Here is a 17,784-nt window from a genome sequence, read left to right on the forward strand (position 1 = left end):
AACCAACCGCAGCACTTTGTCGCTAACGAGCAGCACTGACTAAATGCTAAAACCTTGTGATCTCATCAGACATTTCTCATGAGATACTGATTAACTCCGATAAACCGAGGTCAGAAGACTTCAACTCATGAGCCAACCCCACAAACTGGAAAAGAGTCGGCCAATGAATGGCTTCGCTGTTGTCTTGGATGCCGATTTAAATTACCAACATCTGATATGATTGAATCAGATTCTGACTGGTTTTACAGTATTACCACAAATCTAACAAAAAATCTTATTGGTTAATAAACACACTGAACTTTTAACGTGTACTAGAAAATGTATGGAAGCCAAAAAGTATCAAAAAACAACAAAAAAGTAGCAAAACCCTTCAATTTGTTGGTTTATGAAGCATAACTAATTAGACATGCTGTGAACTTATTTGATATGCAAAAATGATTAAAATTAAGTTAATAATTTCATGGCAGATCTATTTAATTTGCCGACCTTCTCAAAATCAGTCGGCAGGACTAATACTGCCTTCATAAAGATATATAAATTAACCAATCGGGTGTTTTGGATGGCTGAAAATCAACATGCTAAACTGAAGCCTGGCGTTTGAAATCAAACACTAAAATGTATTTATACTTATGCCATAATTTAGGATGCATGCAATAACGTATTTTCTGTACTTATTACAAATTTTATTTTATTATTGTGCATATAAATAATAATTCAACAATTATTGTTTTGTTTACTCATCGCTACATCAAATAAGTCAATAAGAATCAGTAAATAATGAAGATGTAAACCAGCTGTATGATTAAATTTTGAATCCATAAAGTCACTGTAGCATCTTTCCACTGTCAGCTGTTTTATAGTGTTAACTTCTAAACAAAAAAAATTGGTTGTATTGGTGTTGATGGTTTCCATTAAACAGAAATGACCCAACCAGCAAAATCCTAGTTTAACACAAAGTTGGACCAACTACAGACACGAGATTATTTCCCCGACTCTGGCCTCTTTCAAGCACAAACTGCGGTAAATTGAACAGACTTCAACTAAAAGACGCTTTTACATAATACTTTCTGACAACCTTCCAACTTGGCAAGAGGTTTTTAATGTAGTCGTGTCGTTTTAAGCACAGAACAAGTCAGAGCAGCAGAAGGCCCATTATTGGATGAACATGAATATTAGCAGAGGGTTTAACTGGTTTCTGTTGAACCGTTTCCTCCTTCGTGGTTTTATCCGCTACACGCATTTGTTTTATCGCTCTCGACACTGACAGGCTTCATTAAAAGTGCCAGAGCTGCAGCTGCTCTCTGATTATATAAACCAATATATCTTTACCTTCTCAGATTTACTGCTGTTTTGACAGGAAAATGCCATGTATCGTAGATCCAAGTCAGAGAGATGTCTCTGAACTGCAGAAAAAATTATCTCCTCAAGAGAGAGTTTAAACTCCAATTATTTTTTTCAGCTTCATAACCCGTTAACCTCGCTATGCAGTACGGTTACGGTGCTTTGCAAATGTATTCATGTCGCGCGAATTTTTCCACAATCTGCCGTGCTCCAACCAAAGGTCAGCGAATGTGAAGAACAACGTAAAAGTAGCTCAAGTGGATGGAATATTATTGTTCCAGATTGTTTTAGTGAACGAATAAACAGAATGGTGTGAGTTTGAAACTCTGGGGACGCTGGGGGGAGTTTTGAAGGAAGTGCAGCAGAAAGATGAGAATTCACTTTTTGACAAATGTGGTGGAAATGCTGACCACCAAAACATGGTAGTGGTGGCAGCATCATGTTGCGGGTTTTTATTACCAGACACAAGGAAGCTGGTCAGAGCAGAGGAGGAACCAGGAAGCTAAATAGAAAGGCTAAAAAACACACACACAAAAAAAAAACACTTGAGACTGCGATAAAGGTGAACCTTGGAAGCAACCAGCAACCCTAAACACACAGCCAGAGCTAGGCGTATAATGGCCCAGTCAAAGCCCAGAGGTCGGTGTCTGAATAAGTGAATATCAGCTCAGTAACAGGTTGATGACCCTGTTACCGAGTTCATGCCAGAAAAGGATTTTTTAAAATTTAAACTGCAATTTATTTTACTTCCTACACTGTATTAGACTGAAACTAATGCAGTCTTAATGTTACGGTAAAACAGCAGTTATTTAAAATATTATCCAATAATTCCAGCCTATTAAACTATTAAACCTGCACATAATCATTCAAATTGTGCTTCAGCACTCAGTAAAGTTTTGTTGGGTGTTCTTTATTGCCAATAACGGTTACTTCCTTTCAGTCTCTGTTGAATCCTTTATAAACATGATCAAAACCCCCAGGTGAGGGCACGTTTACTCTGGTTTTTTTGATGATTCCAAACTCTTAAAAATAGCCCTCCCGTCTCTCTGTGGGCAACATTACTCACTCGCTAATTAACGAAGGGGAACACTTGAGGAACTAACGGCTTCTCAAACACGGGGATCTGGTGTAAATGTTCAGCATTAAAGGCTTCCTGTTAATTAAAAAGTGCAGTCGGAGAGCGGCCAGAGATGGGGAAGGGAAGTATATGTGGGTTATCTTTCCCGTCTTGCTCTGCCTCTGTGTAATCCCGTCCAGGTTGTTCCTCCGTTCAATCCGCCTCAGCTGTCCTAAGCTCTTTACAGGCCTGCATTAGCTGCCAGTCTCTGTGTGTCTGCTGCTACCAGGACACCAATCCTCCCAGTCCACTGCCCTCTCGTTATCTCATTTTCCTCCTTCGTCAGCTCGTCTTGCTCCTCTGCTGGGTTGACTTCCAAATCCTGCCTCGAACTTTCCTTCCTTTGCGACCCTTTTCCAACCAACCAATCTGTTTCTGGGAGTCGTAGAGCCATCCTTTCATATCGCCGTTTTCTCTGGGATTGCCTCCGACCTTATTTGGCTTTCATTTCGCTCGCATCTCCCCCTCAGCACCTCGGCACAGCGTGCAATTCGTTTCTGCCACCACACCTTGTTGCTTTGTTCTCCCTTTGACTCGGCGCTCTGCAGTCTCGTCCTGGGACGCAATTTCTTTCCAGCAACCCACCGAAGCACATGCTTTACAATTAGCGTTGGCAGAGATCCTACATATTTCACTGTGCACTATAGCAGAGACACACACACCACTTAGCGTTACACTAAACGCAACATTACATGTCGGGACTAAACAAAACAATGAAAGGGAAAGATAAATGATCTCTCTGATCAGCCTCTCCATACCGGGTTGTTTTAGTTGCACGTCTTGCTACATTTGTTTGTTTGTTGTTTTTTTTATGCCATTTAATCTAATTTTCCTCCTGATTTTCAATGAACTCAGTCTCTCTCTCTTTAAGGCAGTTTTCCTCATCATGCTATCCTTCCTAAAACTCCAGAGAGACAAGTGAACTTTTGAGAAAAGTTAAAACTTCACTCATTGCAGACGTTTATCAAAACAGAAAATCTCTCGTTTTTCTTTTTTGTTCTCATTTCTCTTGCCACTTAAATAATTAGGAAGTAGACTTTAGCCTGATTAACAAACTCCTAACCTAATCACATCATTTTATCACTTCAAAATGTTTTCTGCATCAGTTTTAGCATGCTAATCTGATAGCATAAACGTCTTCCTTCTTTAGATTTCTGATAAAGATCATCTCAATGAGACTTTTTTTCCTTTTTGACAGATAAGACTGATTCCGACTAATTTTGTACGTAAATATAGCTAAAACCTGATTAACGAGGAAGTGTTTCTTAATTAATTGCTCAAGAAAAAAGTGCAAGGGCTGATAACTTTCAAGTGTTAAAAAAAAGAAAGAAAGCATTGTGATAAAGGAGGCGACACACCTCTTCCTCCCCCCTGCTGTGTATGTTTCCATGTCGTGTGACCTGCCAGTCTGAGTTATTTATCTGCCTCAGTCAGATCATGTCCCGTCATACAGACTACGCTCGGAGTCCAACAAGGGAAACAATTATCACATCCCACACAGCTAAACAAACAATGCTCTCACACACATGCACCCGCAGTCTCAGTGTCAGTCAGCCTTTCAGGCCAGAGTCTCTGTGGGGAAGATTAGGGCTAATCCACAACTGTTGGAATGAAAGATTAAGAATGAATCACCTGCTGCCGCATATATAAGCATGTGTGCTCATGTGTGTGTGCGCGTGTCTGCATATGGAGGCGTTTATCGGGAAAGAAAAACCTGTAGCAGCGACTGAAGACGCAGCTCATTAGCTTCAGGGGGTTCGTTCAGACTGCAAACATCTTTGAAGGAATCCTTAAAAGAACCCAGTTCAAAGGTTCACTTTAGAGGATCCATATACAGAGTTGGGAGGGGAACACACACACACGCATTCACGCACACGCAGCAGGTTCCAGAGTCAGTATTTAATTGGATCGATGCTCTTCCCTCGTGGCTCGCTGATAATTGGAGGGACGTGAGGAACACGAGGGAAGCCCTTTTGTTATTTAGCTCCTGTTTATCAAGGCAGGCGGAGGGAGTGATGAGAAGACGGAGGCAGAGATGTGGGTGTGTGAAGACAGATGGATAGATGGAGAAAAGGGGGGGAAAGCGTTGCAGCAATGAGCTCCTGACCTCATTCACTCCTCTGTCGGGACGTGCAGCTGAATTATTTAAAAAGCACACGCAGTCACATGCCTTTCCCACACAGTGTTTCTCACTCAAACTGCCTCCACGTGCCTCTGCCGTCACCCCCCAACCCCCTCTCCAGCCGCTGGTTCTCACGTAAGCGAACACCTGTGTGGAAAAACCCCCCCATTGTGCGTCGCTCAGGAAGCTACCCTCTTGATTTGAAGCTTCGAGGCTATAAATACGCACATCCTGCAGCCGATTCGCCAAGAGATCCCTAAAATTGTGACACAACCCACATATAGGTTTGGCTGTTTTGGAAAACGTGCATCCAAAAGAAACAAAAAGGAATGAAAAGGGAGAATGATGCTACTAAAATTGCACGTATTGTACAGCATGCCGCAGCAGGAGTACATTAATTCCTTTAATTTATGAACAAATTTAAGGGCAAACTAGAGTTTATATTCAATTCCTCATGAATATAAAGTCTGCATTCTGATTTTACTCGATCTAGTTTTTCCCTTCTGTAAACCCGTGGAGATGTTCCCATGGGAAAAAAATCCCCAACTCTGTCTTCATTTACGTTGGCGGCTCCATAAATATACAGTGGAAACATCCTCACAGAGCTATGAGCTGTGATTTTAAAAAGATGGCCTCCAAGGAGACCGGCGATAGTGTTTCCGCTAAGTGCAAGTCGGAAAGCAAGTTTAAAATGAGAAAGCGGGCTCTTCTGCAAAACACAAGCAGCAGGAGATAAAATGTTATGGTAATTTGTCAAAAAAAAAGATACTATTTGTATTTGCTTTCTCTGTTCCAGGTGGGCTTGTGTTGCTGTCGCGCGGATTCACAAACGACTCGGCACCCTTTACCGTGGTCAAACCGTAGGTGTACATTTAAAAATGACCACCTCAGATTTAGGATTACAAGCCGACAGATTAGAATTCACAAAATATAACTTCTTCTTACTTTAAAACAGAGCAGAAACGCAGCTTAGCGTTTCCACTCCGCATCAGACCAGAACAAAAGCAAAAACTGCCAGAAGACGACTGGACTTTGCACAATCTTCTAGGACTGTAGATTCAAATAGGCCCATAGATTTTATAGATCGAATGGGAAAAACCATTTGTCACGACGAGAAAGAGAAGAGAAACACTGGGTCAAATAGAGAGGCCAGAATCAATAAATAAAACACAGTTTAAATTCTGTGTGATTGGACTGAATACTGTGAATACTGTGTCAAATTAAAACGATTGCAAAAAGTGTCTAGATCGGTGTTGCCCTGCAAAATTCCACAAATTGTACCCATAAGAAAAAGTTACGAATCTTTTGCTAAGAGAACAGTGGAGTCATTTTCTCCTTCACACTGACATTAAGTGTTTCATATCTAGTTTGATCCAGTGATGATCTAGTAGATCCTGATCCAGTGGCTGCAAATCAACTTATCACATCTGCAAAAGATGTAAAACTTGGCTAAAAGCCCAAGCAAAACATTCCCTCAGCCCGTCTAATGCCAGCATCACTGTGAGATTGGGGTAGTCATTTTGTAATTTTTCATTTCCCGTCCGATTTGCTGTACAACAAATCATACTCGCACTGGAGGAGAGTCCCTGGAGAATAAATCTTGTCAGCCTCCAAAACTAAGGGTCTGGCGCTGTGCAATCAAGTGTCCTGTACCGGAACAATCTGGCAGGTTTTAGGTGGGATGATGATCAACTGTAACATTAGCAGACCGGTTTGCAGTTGCAGGGGGGGGGTTGCAAGACAGCTGCCATCTCAGGCCTCCATTCCACTGCGTGGGGCTACGATCCAAACACCAGTCAAACGGTTGAAAGTTTGAGAAAGAGTGGTGCAAAAACAGACGATGGAAAACGCCATCCCTGGAATTTGTTGCTGATTGCAGCTCGTCTTATCAGAGGACATCAATCTCTGACTGTGTGAGGGTTGTTGCCCTTAGACATTAAATATGCTGGGGTTGACTCCATTTTAACTCCTTGCAAACAAACCAACAACTTAACTTTCTCATTCTCTGTTAAAACGAGAGAAATGTTCAAAAGAATGGTCAATCTTTAAAAAGAACAACAAGCTTTAAAAAGCCAACACCTGTAGTTTGCTAAAAGATGTTCGACAGATTCAAGCTTTGTTGGATAAACTCTCATACCTGAAACCGCAAGTAGGTAATCAACTTTTTCCAAACTAAATAACAAGCTAATAAACCAGTTTATGCTAAGTTCATTGAAAAGGTCAAAACCAGATACAGCTAATGAAACAAATCGTTCAAGAATATTAGGACCTCGATCCTAAAGTGGAAACTCTTGGACTCAGTAGTGCAGAGGGGGAATATTTTAAGACCCCCTGGATAAACTGGTGAAGATTTGACAACTAGCACTGGTGGCTATTTAGGAAACACCAGGTGGTTCAAATAAAAGACCACATCTGTCAGCAACTTTAAAGTTTCCTCAAACCTTTACTCAGTTGTTCTCAGACAGAAAAGAAACAAAATCACAGTTTGTGAGTTTGTGGTGCTGTTCCTGCTTTCAGGGAAGAAACATCTTTGACCAGATATGACAGACAGCCGACAGCGCATCTATGCAAAGTAGAACCTCCAGCCTTAAAGGAAATATTAGTAGCTTTAAAAAAAGGAAAAAACATAACTGTAAAATACAGGTGAATGAAACTGGTCAATGCTGAAACAAGAACACAGCTTTGTTTCTCTAAGATTTTTAGAAAATCTCAATAAACTGACAAGATTCCCATCATGCATCATCTGTGGTGGGGAACAATCATGTCTGCGATTTACCACAGAGGGTTTTGTGCCGAGATTAGGCTGCCAAATGGCTATTGTTGCCAAGGATTGACAGTATGGCAGATTATATAGGAAGACACTGAAAGCAAACATTAAATATGCATTATATATATTCTATCTAGATGCATGAGACAGCTGGTGGGATTGCTTGTTTATGCCAGATATGAATACAGGCTGAAAAGCTCATACTACTGTATTTCAGCAGCTGTGATTGGTGGCGTTTGGAGAGCTTGAGGATTTTGTGATAAAAAGCTCGAGCTCCACTGTCCTGCAGGGAATATTTTCACCACTTTTTACACGTCACTCCCAATTAAGAGCCGGTGAGACATTTGGATCAATAAATAGAGGAGAGGTACAACAGAAGAAATCGGGATTCACTTCAAGACCAACATGAAAGTGAGGTACTACGAACAAGCCACCAGCTGGAGTTTTACCAAACCGTTCATTCCAGCATCGAGAATGAACCGGGATGCATTTCCTGCAAAGATAATTCATCCCGGCACAAATTTGCTTCTGACACAAATCTCCAACAAAGCTGAGAAACACACTGCCAAGAGAAGACGAATGCCGTGTCTGGTTAAAGGAGGTGAGACTCCGGCTGTCCTCTTGGGGATATTACCGGGATTCTCGTTGCTGGTGTGAAGGCCGACCTTATCGTGGCCTCAGGATGCTCTTATCAGCGGCCTGCCAGTAAAGATCCACCCCAGCAGCTCTGCTGGACAGCTCTGCATAACCCCACCCAGCTTTGATATAATTGCCCCACTGCTATGGAAACCCAAGAGGAGGGCGAGTGTGGGGTGTGTGCATGTGTGTGTTCCTACAGATGGAAATCCTGCCACGAAATATTCAAGTAAAAACTGATATTCTCTGACCCTCTCTCCCTTTCACTGGTTTGTTAGTGGGAAGAAAGCGTCCTCTTTCTGGGGGTTTTATTTATAGCGAAAGCTGTACCGCTCAGAGATCCCAGAATGCTTTGTGGTTTTGGGGGGTAGACGGCACCGCGTTTGTGCTCTCTAATTTGGAGTCCCAGTAACAGTGCTAAAGGCATACAAGAATGTGCTGCTCCAACATCATGCTGCAACAAAAAAAGAAAGAAAAAATGGTGAAACTACTACTGCGTCTTGGGTTTGTCTTTTTCTAAATTCATTGCAAGCGAGTGGATGGGATAGCGCGGAGGAGGCGGAGCAGAAGAAGAAGAAGACAACAGCAAGGAAATAAAAGTCAAAAGAAGAAGAGAACCGGATACAAAAAGCTGAGAGTGAGAGGGGGTGTGGGGGGGGGAACAAGAGCGAGTGAAAGATGGAGAGGAGGGAGGGGAAAAAAGAGCAATGGGAGGGGATGGAGAGGAAGCGAAGGGCAATAAAGCTGTGACAGCGGCAGCCACGGTGGTTGTCATGACGACGGCCGCAGAGAGCAGGTAGAGCACGGTCCCCCGGGAGCGAGCGGCGCACGCCTCCCTCCCCCACAGCCCCTCCATCTCCATCCCGTCGCATGTCATCCACCATCATCCAGCCCTCACACTGCCCCTCGCCGCGTCCCAGCATCGCCCCATCTTCTGTCTTTCTTCCTCCATTACTCACTCGCTCGCCTGCCTGCCTCCCACTTCCCCCGTCCCACTACAGATCCCTGCACTTCCCTCAGTTTCACACATTCCTGCTCCTTTCCCTGCTCTTTAGGCGATTCCTGGCTTCATTTTTGCTCTGTTTTTCCATCCTTTTCTTCCACCATTAGTAGCCTCCTTAACTCTCCTCTCTATTTTCATTTTCTTACCTCCCCCATTCCTCCACCCTTCCTCATTATCTTGTGGTCTGTGCAGACTCTCATTTTTCCATTCTCTCCCCCGACCCCCTCTCTTCCTCCTCTTGTCTCTATATTCATCTAAACCCCCTACTCCTGAGAATATGTGTGAGTATGTCTGCCCAATTACTGTGAGGGAGTCTCTGCTTGTGTGTGCGTTTAATATCTACACCAACTGTGTTTCTAGCCTTTTTTGACCTACCTAAAACGCCTCCCAGCATTCTCCGTCTCCCTCAGACTCACTGAATCAACAAAACTCCTGCTCGCTGCCACCGCTGTTAAACCCCGTTCTAAATGTGTGCAAGATAATCAGTGCCTCAGTGTTGATGTGATTTCAGGTGGCGAGGAGAGACGTCCCCAACTGGACAACTTTAGGGTGGATCTTCATTTTAATATGCAGGATGACCAAGATATGTCTCACAAGGGAAATTTTATGTTGCACCACTCCTCTTTTTCCAATCAGTGAACGCGCTTATTGGTGTGGATGCTGTTACTGAGTGGAAATTTAAAGTAAGCCAGATTCTGAAAATATAAAGACAGAGGAAACACATTTATTTCCTGTGACATATGGAGTATGTCCATGCCATCGAGAGAGAGAGAGAGAGAGAGACTTTCAGCAGATAACAAGAAGGCAAAATATTTTCATGAGCCGTCAGAGCAAATTGTTGACAACCTATAAGAAGTCTCAGATTTAATGTAAGGATCTGTATTCCAGGAAATGCCCATTATAATCCAAAACGTCTACCGACTCCTGTGGGTTCAATGTTACCTCAACTTCTAATACAGCTAACCTTCAGCAAGAAAAAGGAAACATTACTGCCGTACTTATATTTTACTTTATATTAGAGCTCTTAAAGAGAAACTGGAACCGGCTGATAATCCTTACGGACAAGTGGAAGCATCTGAAAAATCGGAAGTTGGACCTCAGCCACAAAACATTGATCAGAGCATCTATGGATAATTCCTAATGTAAACATGCTGAATCACTCTAAAAACAACCAGACTAGTGTAAAAAGACGACAGATGTTGCAAGACGCTGCATGTTCAGGCTGAACAACAGGAGGAGCAAATCTCCAATAACCATCAAGGCCATCGTCATATGACACTGGTAAATAATCTACAGCCATCTGATTGGACAAATATTTGACCTTTTTGTATGGTTTTTGTCCCACTCACTTGCCAAACTGATATTACACTAGTAATGATAGAGGTGAAGAGAAACTTAAAATAAAGTCAGTGTAGTATCATAACCTCAGATACAATTTTAGAGATATTCATACTTCACTTTATGTTCATTTCATCAGTATGTAAAAGAAACATTTCTCATAAAATGACACAATTGTAGGTAAACCCCCAGCCCTCCCAAAAAAATGATTTTTGAATAGATGTAACTGGACAATTTTCTGGGTTTATATCTTTTTTCCTTTATAAAGCCATTATCCATGACTTTCTGTTTCCTTGGGGTATAAATATGACAGAGGGCCATTTCTTTTAGCTACTGCCCACAGGGACGGAGAAGGACCCATATTTATCTTGCCGCTATGCATAGTGAGCAGGATTACAAGGAAGGTTAAAAAAATCTAAGTATACAGTAAGGAAAGTCCTGCACAGAGTGTCACTCAGTCTGCATTAGATGCTACCGTCATAAACAGGCTGCGTTATTTGCACAGTGAACTTTTGAAAGGTTTTAAGGACCGCTTAACCACTTTGGGCTCCTTTGTTAAAATGATTCAATTGTTTCTTTATAGGTGCAAAAGTAGAAAAGGATTATGGTCAGACTTTCTAGTGACTCTAAATGATCTTCTCTTATCCCCAAAGGAAAACCTCAAACCCGTCAACTCCGATGAGGTATGAGATGTTCCCTTTGAAAATGTCAACATTTCTGAGCGCACAGTTGGAAAACAAATTGGACTCCCATCAATTGTAAAATGGTAGGACTTTCCAACAATCCTGACTTTTCTTTTCTTCTGTGATTTTAAAAAGTAGAGCGAAGGTCTCATTCTCATGTCACATCTCAAACTCTTAAGATTTATAAATATTTCTACAGGGTACAATTTTACAGGTAAGATTAAGTCAAACTGCAGTTTGAAGTCCTTAAAAATAGCAAAACAGCTTCTCAGCTCTGATTTGGTTCTGTCCCGATGGCTGTGCCGCCCTGGGCAGACAGCCACGTCACCCATATGAAAACTCGCTAGTGGTTTCAGACATAAAAGATTCAATTATACTTTGCGTCTCAGCATTAATTCATAATGCTCAGCATTAATTCATACTTCACTTTAAGTTCATTTGATCAGTATGTAAAAGAAACATTTCTCATAAAATGACACAATTGTAGGTAAACCCCCAGCCCTCCCAAAAAAATGATTTTTGAATAGATGTAACTGGAGAATTTTCTGGGTTTATATCTTTTTTCCTTGACGTGGCAGACAGCCACGTCACCCATATGAAAACTCGCCAGTGGTTTCAGACATAAAAGATTCAATTATACTTTGCGTCTCAGCATTAATTATTGATAAATTTATGACTTTCACCTGGACTTTGTGGAAGCTCTCGGAACTCAATCCAATCAGTTAACAATATGCTCCTGTGTTTGCTAAAGGGCAACAGTCTAAATTTACATAAAAGAGAGGAAGAAAGTGATTTTTACTCCCTTAGCTAAAAACATAAACCGTTTACAGTCGGGAAGAGAAACGATGTGGTGAAATGAGAACTGGTCAGATGTGGGATCTAAATTACTGGGTGTGCAGTCACACAGACATACAGTAGGAGGGTAGGCACGGCTCTGGGATTACTGCAGGCTCTTTTAGGCTCTCTCTCGAGTCTTGTATACAACAATTTTCATTAAAAAGTAAAACTCCAGACTTGGCAGCAGATTTGCAGCTACAGTTTTTCACTGCAGACATTTCGACTTGTCGTAGCAGCAGCAACGACAACAATCCAGGCAAACTTCACAACCCAGCGAGTCGCTTTCCTTCAGCTTCCCCTGTAAAGCAGCGAGTCCAACAGCGGTGGGACCTCTCCCATGTGAGCTGCAGCCATCATTACTCAACCTGTGCGTTTTTCTGCTGTTGCATGTGGAAACACCTGCTGTGCGGCAGACACATTGCTCTCTCAGCAAATAACAGCTACGTTACAGACAGCTCTAACGTACATTGCCAAGTATTCACAAACCTTGATTATTCCATCAGGATCTTATTTGATAGACCTGCACAAAGTTGTGTATAGCTGTGAAGCTTAAGGGAAGCAGTGTGTGTGTGTTTTTAATAAAAAAAAACACACTTTCCCTTTTGTTCAACTCTGACTGAATGGACAGAGTCAGACTTGAAACCTGGGGTTAAAGTTTACCTTACAGTAGGACAACAGGGTTTCCCTCTGTGTATTATAAGCCTGACGGGTCACCAGGCTTTACTTGTGCCCAGACCGGGCTTAGTATTGTTAATTTATTAGGGGTTGTTTTTTTTATGATTGCCTTTTTTTAAGACTTTACAGTTGACATTTAAGTATTACTCTTCAAGTCTTCCAAAAATCCACAACTATTAAATTATATTTTCAAATTTTCTGTTGACTTTAAACATTTTTTAACTCAAAAACTCGGCGGGCGGCTGGATAACTGACTTGGCTCCCTGAGCACCAGGCTTAGCAAGTTTTCTGGGGGAAACACTGGACAACATATGCATGTTTTATAATGTCCCAGTCAAAGTCTAGGCTTTGGACTCAATTCAGTCTGATTGAACCCGTTTTATTTTGCAAAAACCAATGTGCAGCTGTAAGAGAATGGTGATTCCACACTCCAGACTCCCTTAAGATACATGGTCACACTTTTCTGACTCCAATTTGAAAAACAACACACACAAAAAAAAAGAGAATAGTATTTTTCAGTCACTTTACAATTACAAGCTACTTTGTGTTGGTATCCCACATAAAATTCTAATAAAGTATATTGAAGCCTGTAGTTGTCGGGGCTTTAATATTTTTAAATCCTCCAGCCAATCTACCACCAAACCCTGTCCGAGAGGCGAGAAAAACTAATTTTAATCAAATGCCGCTCCGTCCCGCCTGATGAAGGACTGCCGTCTCGTCTCTGTGCCCATCCCTAGATGTAAACAGCCAAAGGGAGGAAAACAGGCGGAGAGTGGAGAGTTATTTACACCGCTGGGTCCATGCGAAACCTGCAAACGACGGCCCACTCCAAATCCGGCTCCGGATATGAACCATGATCCTTTTCATTTCCTGTACCCACTGAAAATCAAGCCCCTTTCACACACAAGCACCTGAGACACCGCCTTCACCCAAGCTGCATTTTTACCTCCAACTATGTTTACATGTGTGTGTGTACGTGTGTGTGAGGGAACTTTGTGCTTCAGGAAAGCGAGAAGGACCCACTTCCTGCGTCAAATTGCCTCTCACATTCCACACACTCCCTCAGTCCGCCTCGCTCTGGCTATTTTTTCCCCTCCTTTCTTCATCCTTCTCTGTTTCTTCATCTCTCTATGGGGGGCTTTGTCTGGCTATCGGAGGCACAAACCACTGATTCATTCGGCGAGTTAAACATGATCCTCAGCAACACACCATAACGCGCACTTGTCGAGGAGGGAGAGGGCTGGCGAGAACAAGTTTTTGGCAGTGGATATTCACTACTTCTGAGCCCACACACACACAAACACAAACACATGCACAAACGGACAGATGGACATTCGCGGCTCTCATGACGGCAAACGGATTCGCGCACACATAAATATAATGGCCATCCGTGGGACACAGATGTCTGTGGGAAAAAAAATAATAATCGGCCTCCCATGTAAATCACAGTATCCCGGATGTGATGTAAATAGTTGGATAACAGGAAATACCCACAGAGACATTACTCAGGAGACATCCACACACAGAGTCAGCTGGTTCAGAGCCAGGAGGCCCTGGAAGAACGATCCTGTCAGCGAACGCACGTGATAAAAGCCAGTGTGTGTGTGTGTGTGTGTGTGTGGGTCTGCGTTGAAGGCCAGGGTTACTCCGGGTGAGCCCTGTAAATATCAGACCGTTGACATGTGCGAGTCACCTATTAGAGCAGCACCTGCACCTATCTGCACACTCCTAACGCAGAGTGTGTGTCAGTCGGAGTGCGGATGTGTGTCACACCTGCCTCCATCTGCTCACTTAAAGGCAGATTAAGTCGGCAGGACGCCAAGGACCTCTGGCAAAGATTACAGCCGACTGACCTAGAAGTTATCCATGTTTGTAGTGTTGAACAGTTAGAGCAGAAACTGATAAATAAAGCTTCAGCATTGTCATTGCTTCTAATAAAGTAATGGATGAGGACTGGAGGAAGGGATAAACCAGATAGATTGATCAGTCAGGTGATCGATTTGGCTGCTATTTTGGTAGCAATTGGTCAAGTTCTTTGAAAACATAGTAACTTTGAAAAACTCACATTTTCCACGTGAAATTGTAAAATCCTGAGTTTATGTTGGCAAATGTTACATTTAGCAGCTAACTAAAGACTTTACGTTTGAACTCTGTTATAGGAAACCGTAGCACAGGTGAACATGTGTTCACCTGTGCTACGGTGAATGTTTATGGCATTTGTCACAACTTGTCAATGAATACTCATCACAATGCAAAACGACTTCACATTGTAGCCCATTTCCTTTCATAGTGGGGAAGCTGAATCTCATGAAACACGACACAACGGCACCTCTGATCAGACCAACTATGGACGGACATTATCTGCTGGAGTCCAAACCATATTTCCTTACTGTACATTTTAAATTGAACGCAGAGGAATACTTTAAATTAAGTGTTCTCAAAGTAGAAAAAAAATTAATGAATTGATGTATGGTTGGTACTGAAGGTTACATGGAAGAAGGCTCCTTTTCGAACTCAAGAAATTCATCAATAAACAAGCAAGGAATACTTTGTGGTTACCTTTTGGCGCTTCCTACCACAAGGTTGCCGTGGTAGGCAACCTCGTGGTAGGAAGCGTGCGCACGCAGCTCAATAGCTGCGTGCGCACGGACTTGGCAGCCGAGTTGCTCTCAGATGCAACGTCCCTGATTGTGGGGGAGAAAGCGGGTTTGAGCCAGGCAGGAACTTCAAGGTCTGCAGCCAACCTGCATTACCACCGGCACCAAATAAGCTAAATAACCTGAATGCTCAAAAATAGCCTCGGAAAAAAAAAGAGAGAGAGAAAAACTGATGCATTTATAAATTTTAACATTTATAGAGAAATATTTATCCCGTTATTTTTACCTGGCGAATATAAACGCAGAAAAAAGTTTAGTCTGTTTCAACGTCTGTTTCTTTTCATTTTAGCCAATGAGAAGAGCGGAAATATGTTGTTTATATATATATATATATATATATATATATATATATATATATATATATATACACACACACACACACACACTGCTATAGATGTGGCCATTTTTACCCTTGGGAAAAAGGGGGGACCACACACGGGGGGGGAGGGGGCCTTAATTAATGAACCACCACTGTTTAGGGGTGCATGAGGAGGGGCCCCTCAGAGCTGCTGCAGGCATGAATGAAGTTATAAATACAGAAGACAAACATCCAGAATAACTGGTGAGCCAGGAAACGCACAGTTATAGTCTATGAAAAGTATTCCTAGGCTTTTCACGTTCCAAAATATCTCTGCGCTTCGATTATTTTTAGTCCTCGTTTCCTTTTCTCTCAATGATTCAGCTCGCTCCTCTGCCCCCACCACCTCCTTCTGCTCGTGGGATATATCTGGATTAATCGGTGACGAAAGGTGTGTGAGGGGGTGCGCGTGAAGCTCGGCGAGGATAGCTCCGGAGAGAAGAAGAAGAAGGAAAAAGAGGAGGAGGAGGAGGAGGTGGCGGCGAGGCTCGCGCATCCCCAATCAGCTGCCGTCCTCGCGGTTCCCGATGACATCATTCCATCCAAGCTCCGGTTCGCGCGCCGCATCGCAGATAAGTTCTTACCCCGTTACCCCACCCTCCCACTCTATGCTCCACAAGTACACGGTCACAACGGGAGGGTGGCCCCCTCTCCGGGTTCTGGCTTCCGGATGTGCACTCACCCTCCCACCCACCCCCCACCTCCTCACACACTCCCCGTCCCACGGCGCGACTTCACGGGAATAAAGTGGTCAGAGCCGCAGTATGACTGGAGCCCCCCTAAATTAACAGCAGGATGCGAGCTGGAGACCCAGACAGCACACCACACCAGTAATCAGCCCCAATTAGAGATAACCCGCTAATTACCGACACACACACACACGTACGCACACCCCTCCGGAGCCAAAGGGAACACAAGCCGCAATAAACCCCGACACTGAGACACAAAGGCTGGTGTGGGTGAGTGCGTAAAAGCGGGGGGTGGGGTACGGTGGAGCCGCGCGCTGCCAATATGTAGGTCGAGTGCAGGATTTCCTACCGATCACCGCTGTCTCGTTACTGATAGCACACACACACACACACACACACACACACACACACATATACGCGAACACACGCGAATGAGGTTAACAAAGGAGCCGAGGCTCCGGCTTACCGTGGCGGCGTGAGCGAGCAGCGCGGCGAGCGCAAGCAGCCAAGGCAGCTTCATGGTCGGTGTTTCTGCGGGCACAGCTTCCCGGTGCCGCCGCTGCCTTCCAGGGGAGGGTTCGGGGAGGTGGAGAAGGGGTGGGGGGAGAGGAAAGAGAGAGCGCGAAGGCTGCTGCTGCTGCTCCTGCTGTTTTTGCTCCTGGGAACCTCGACGTAGTCTGTCCAACTTCAGAGCGTCTGCGCGACCATCAGTCCTCCTGGTCCGGCTCTTTAATCCCGCTGGTCCCGGTCTCCGGCGAGGCAACAGACGGCCTCCTCTCTGCTCGTCTCCGCGGGGCGAGTTGGTCCAAATTTCTGGTGCACGGAGCTGATAATTTAAGAGCCAGGGGAGAAGCCAGACCCGTCTCTCTCACTCTGAGAGTGTGCGTTTCTCTCTCAGCTCAGGCGCCCTCTCTCCTCCCCCTCTCCGCTGAGTGCAGGATGTTCCGTATGGCGACGCTGCCCGGCCTTGGAGTTTGGCAGGAGGAGGGGGTGGGTGGGGGGGGGTTGGGGGTTGTACAGCCTGTGTGTGTGCGTTTGTGTGCTCAAGAAGAGATTAGGGAACCTCCGCGGGCAAAGCCAATGATGCCCCCTGCAGCTGGTTTAAAACACAAGCAGCCTTTAAATATAGAAACTCAACACCACGCATGGGAGAAGATGACTGGTTCATACAGCGGCCCAGACTGCGCCGTGTCTTTTGTGTTGCTTTTCCACACCTTTAACGGTCAGCTGCCGTGATTGGTCGAGTCGCAGTGATGTCACACCTGTGTAACAATAGCCACCTGATCCGAGATAACGTTTTCTATCGCCAGCTTGTGGCTCCGCTGCTGCGCCTTATCAACCTGCACGATAAACCACTCCTTAGTTCACCTGCTACACACACCCGTTTTTAGTTTCACTTCACCATAATCACTGCAATCACATTTTTAAAGTTCTTAATTGATCTCCTCAGCTGTGTGTTGCAAGTTTCCGCGAGACGCCATTGTAGTTTCCTGAGGCAGGGGGAGATTGTTTGCTTCTTTTACGTTTTGACCTTCTGGGAACCCTTCAGGAGATTTTTTTT

The 17,784-nt window shown here is 43.8% G+C and overlaps 1 protein-coding gene across 1 annotated transcript in view; it reads right to left on the reverse strand.

Moving 5' to 3' along the window:
* Nucleotides 1-17,399, reverse strand: part of sdc3 (syndecan 3) — a 49,511-nt gene extending 32,112 nt beyond the window's left edge. Inside the window, exon 1 of the mRNA XM_008421842.2 lies at nucleotides 16,690-17,399. Within this exon, the coding sequence (XP_008420064.1) occupies nucleotides 16,690-16,743 (54 nt within the window). The 5' untranslated portion in view covers nucleotides 16,744-17,399. The remainder of the gene's footprint in view (nucleotides 1-16,689) is intronic.
* Nucleotides 17,400-17,784: the final 385 nt, after the last annotated feature.

This window comes from Poecilia reticulata, chromosome 11 (assembly GCF_904066995.2).
Source record: "Poecilia reticulata chromosome 11, P_reticulata-male-v2, whole genome shotgun sequence".
NCBI classification, from domain to species: Eukaryota; Metazoa; Chordata; class Actinopteri; order Cyprinodontiformes; family Poeciliidae; genus Poecilia; species Poecilia reticulata.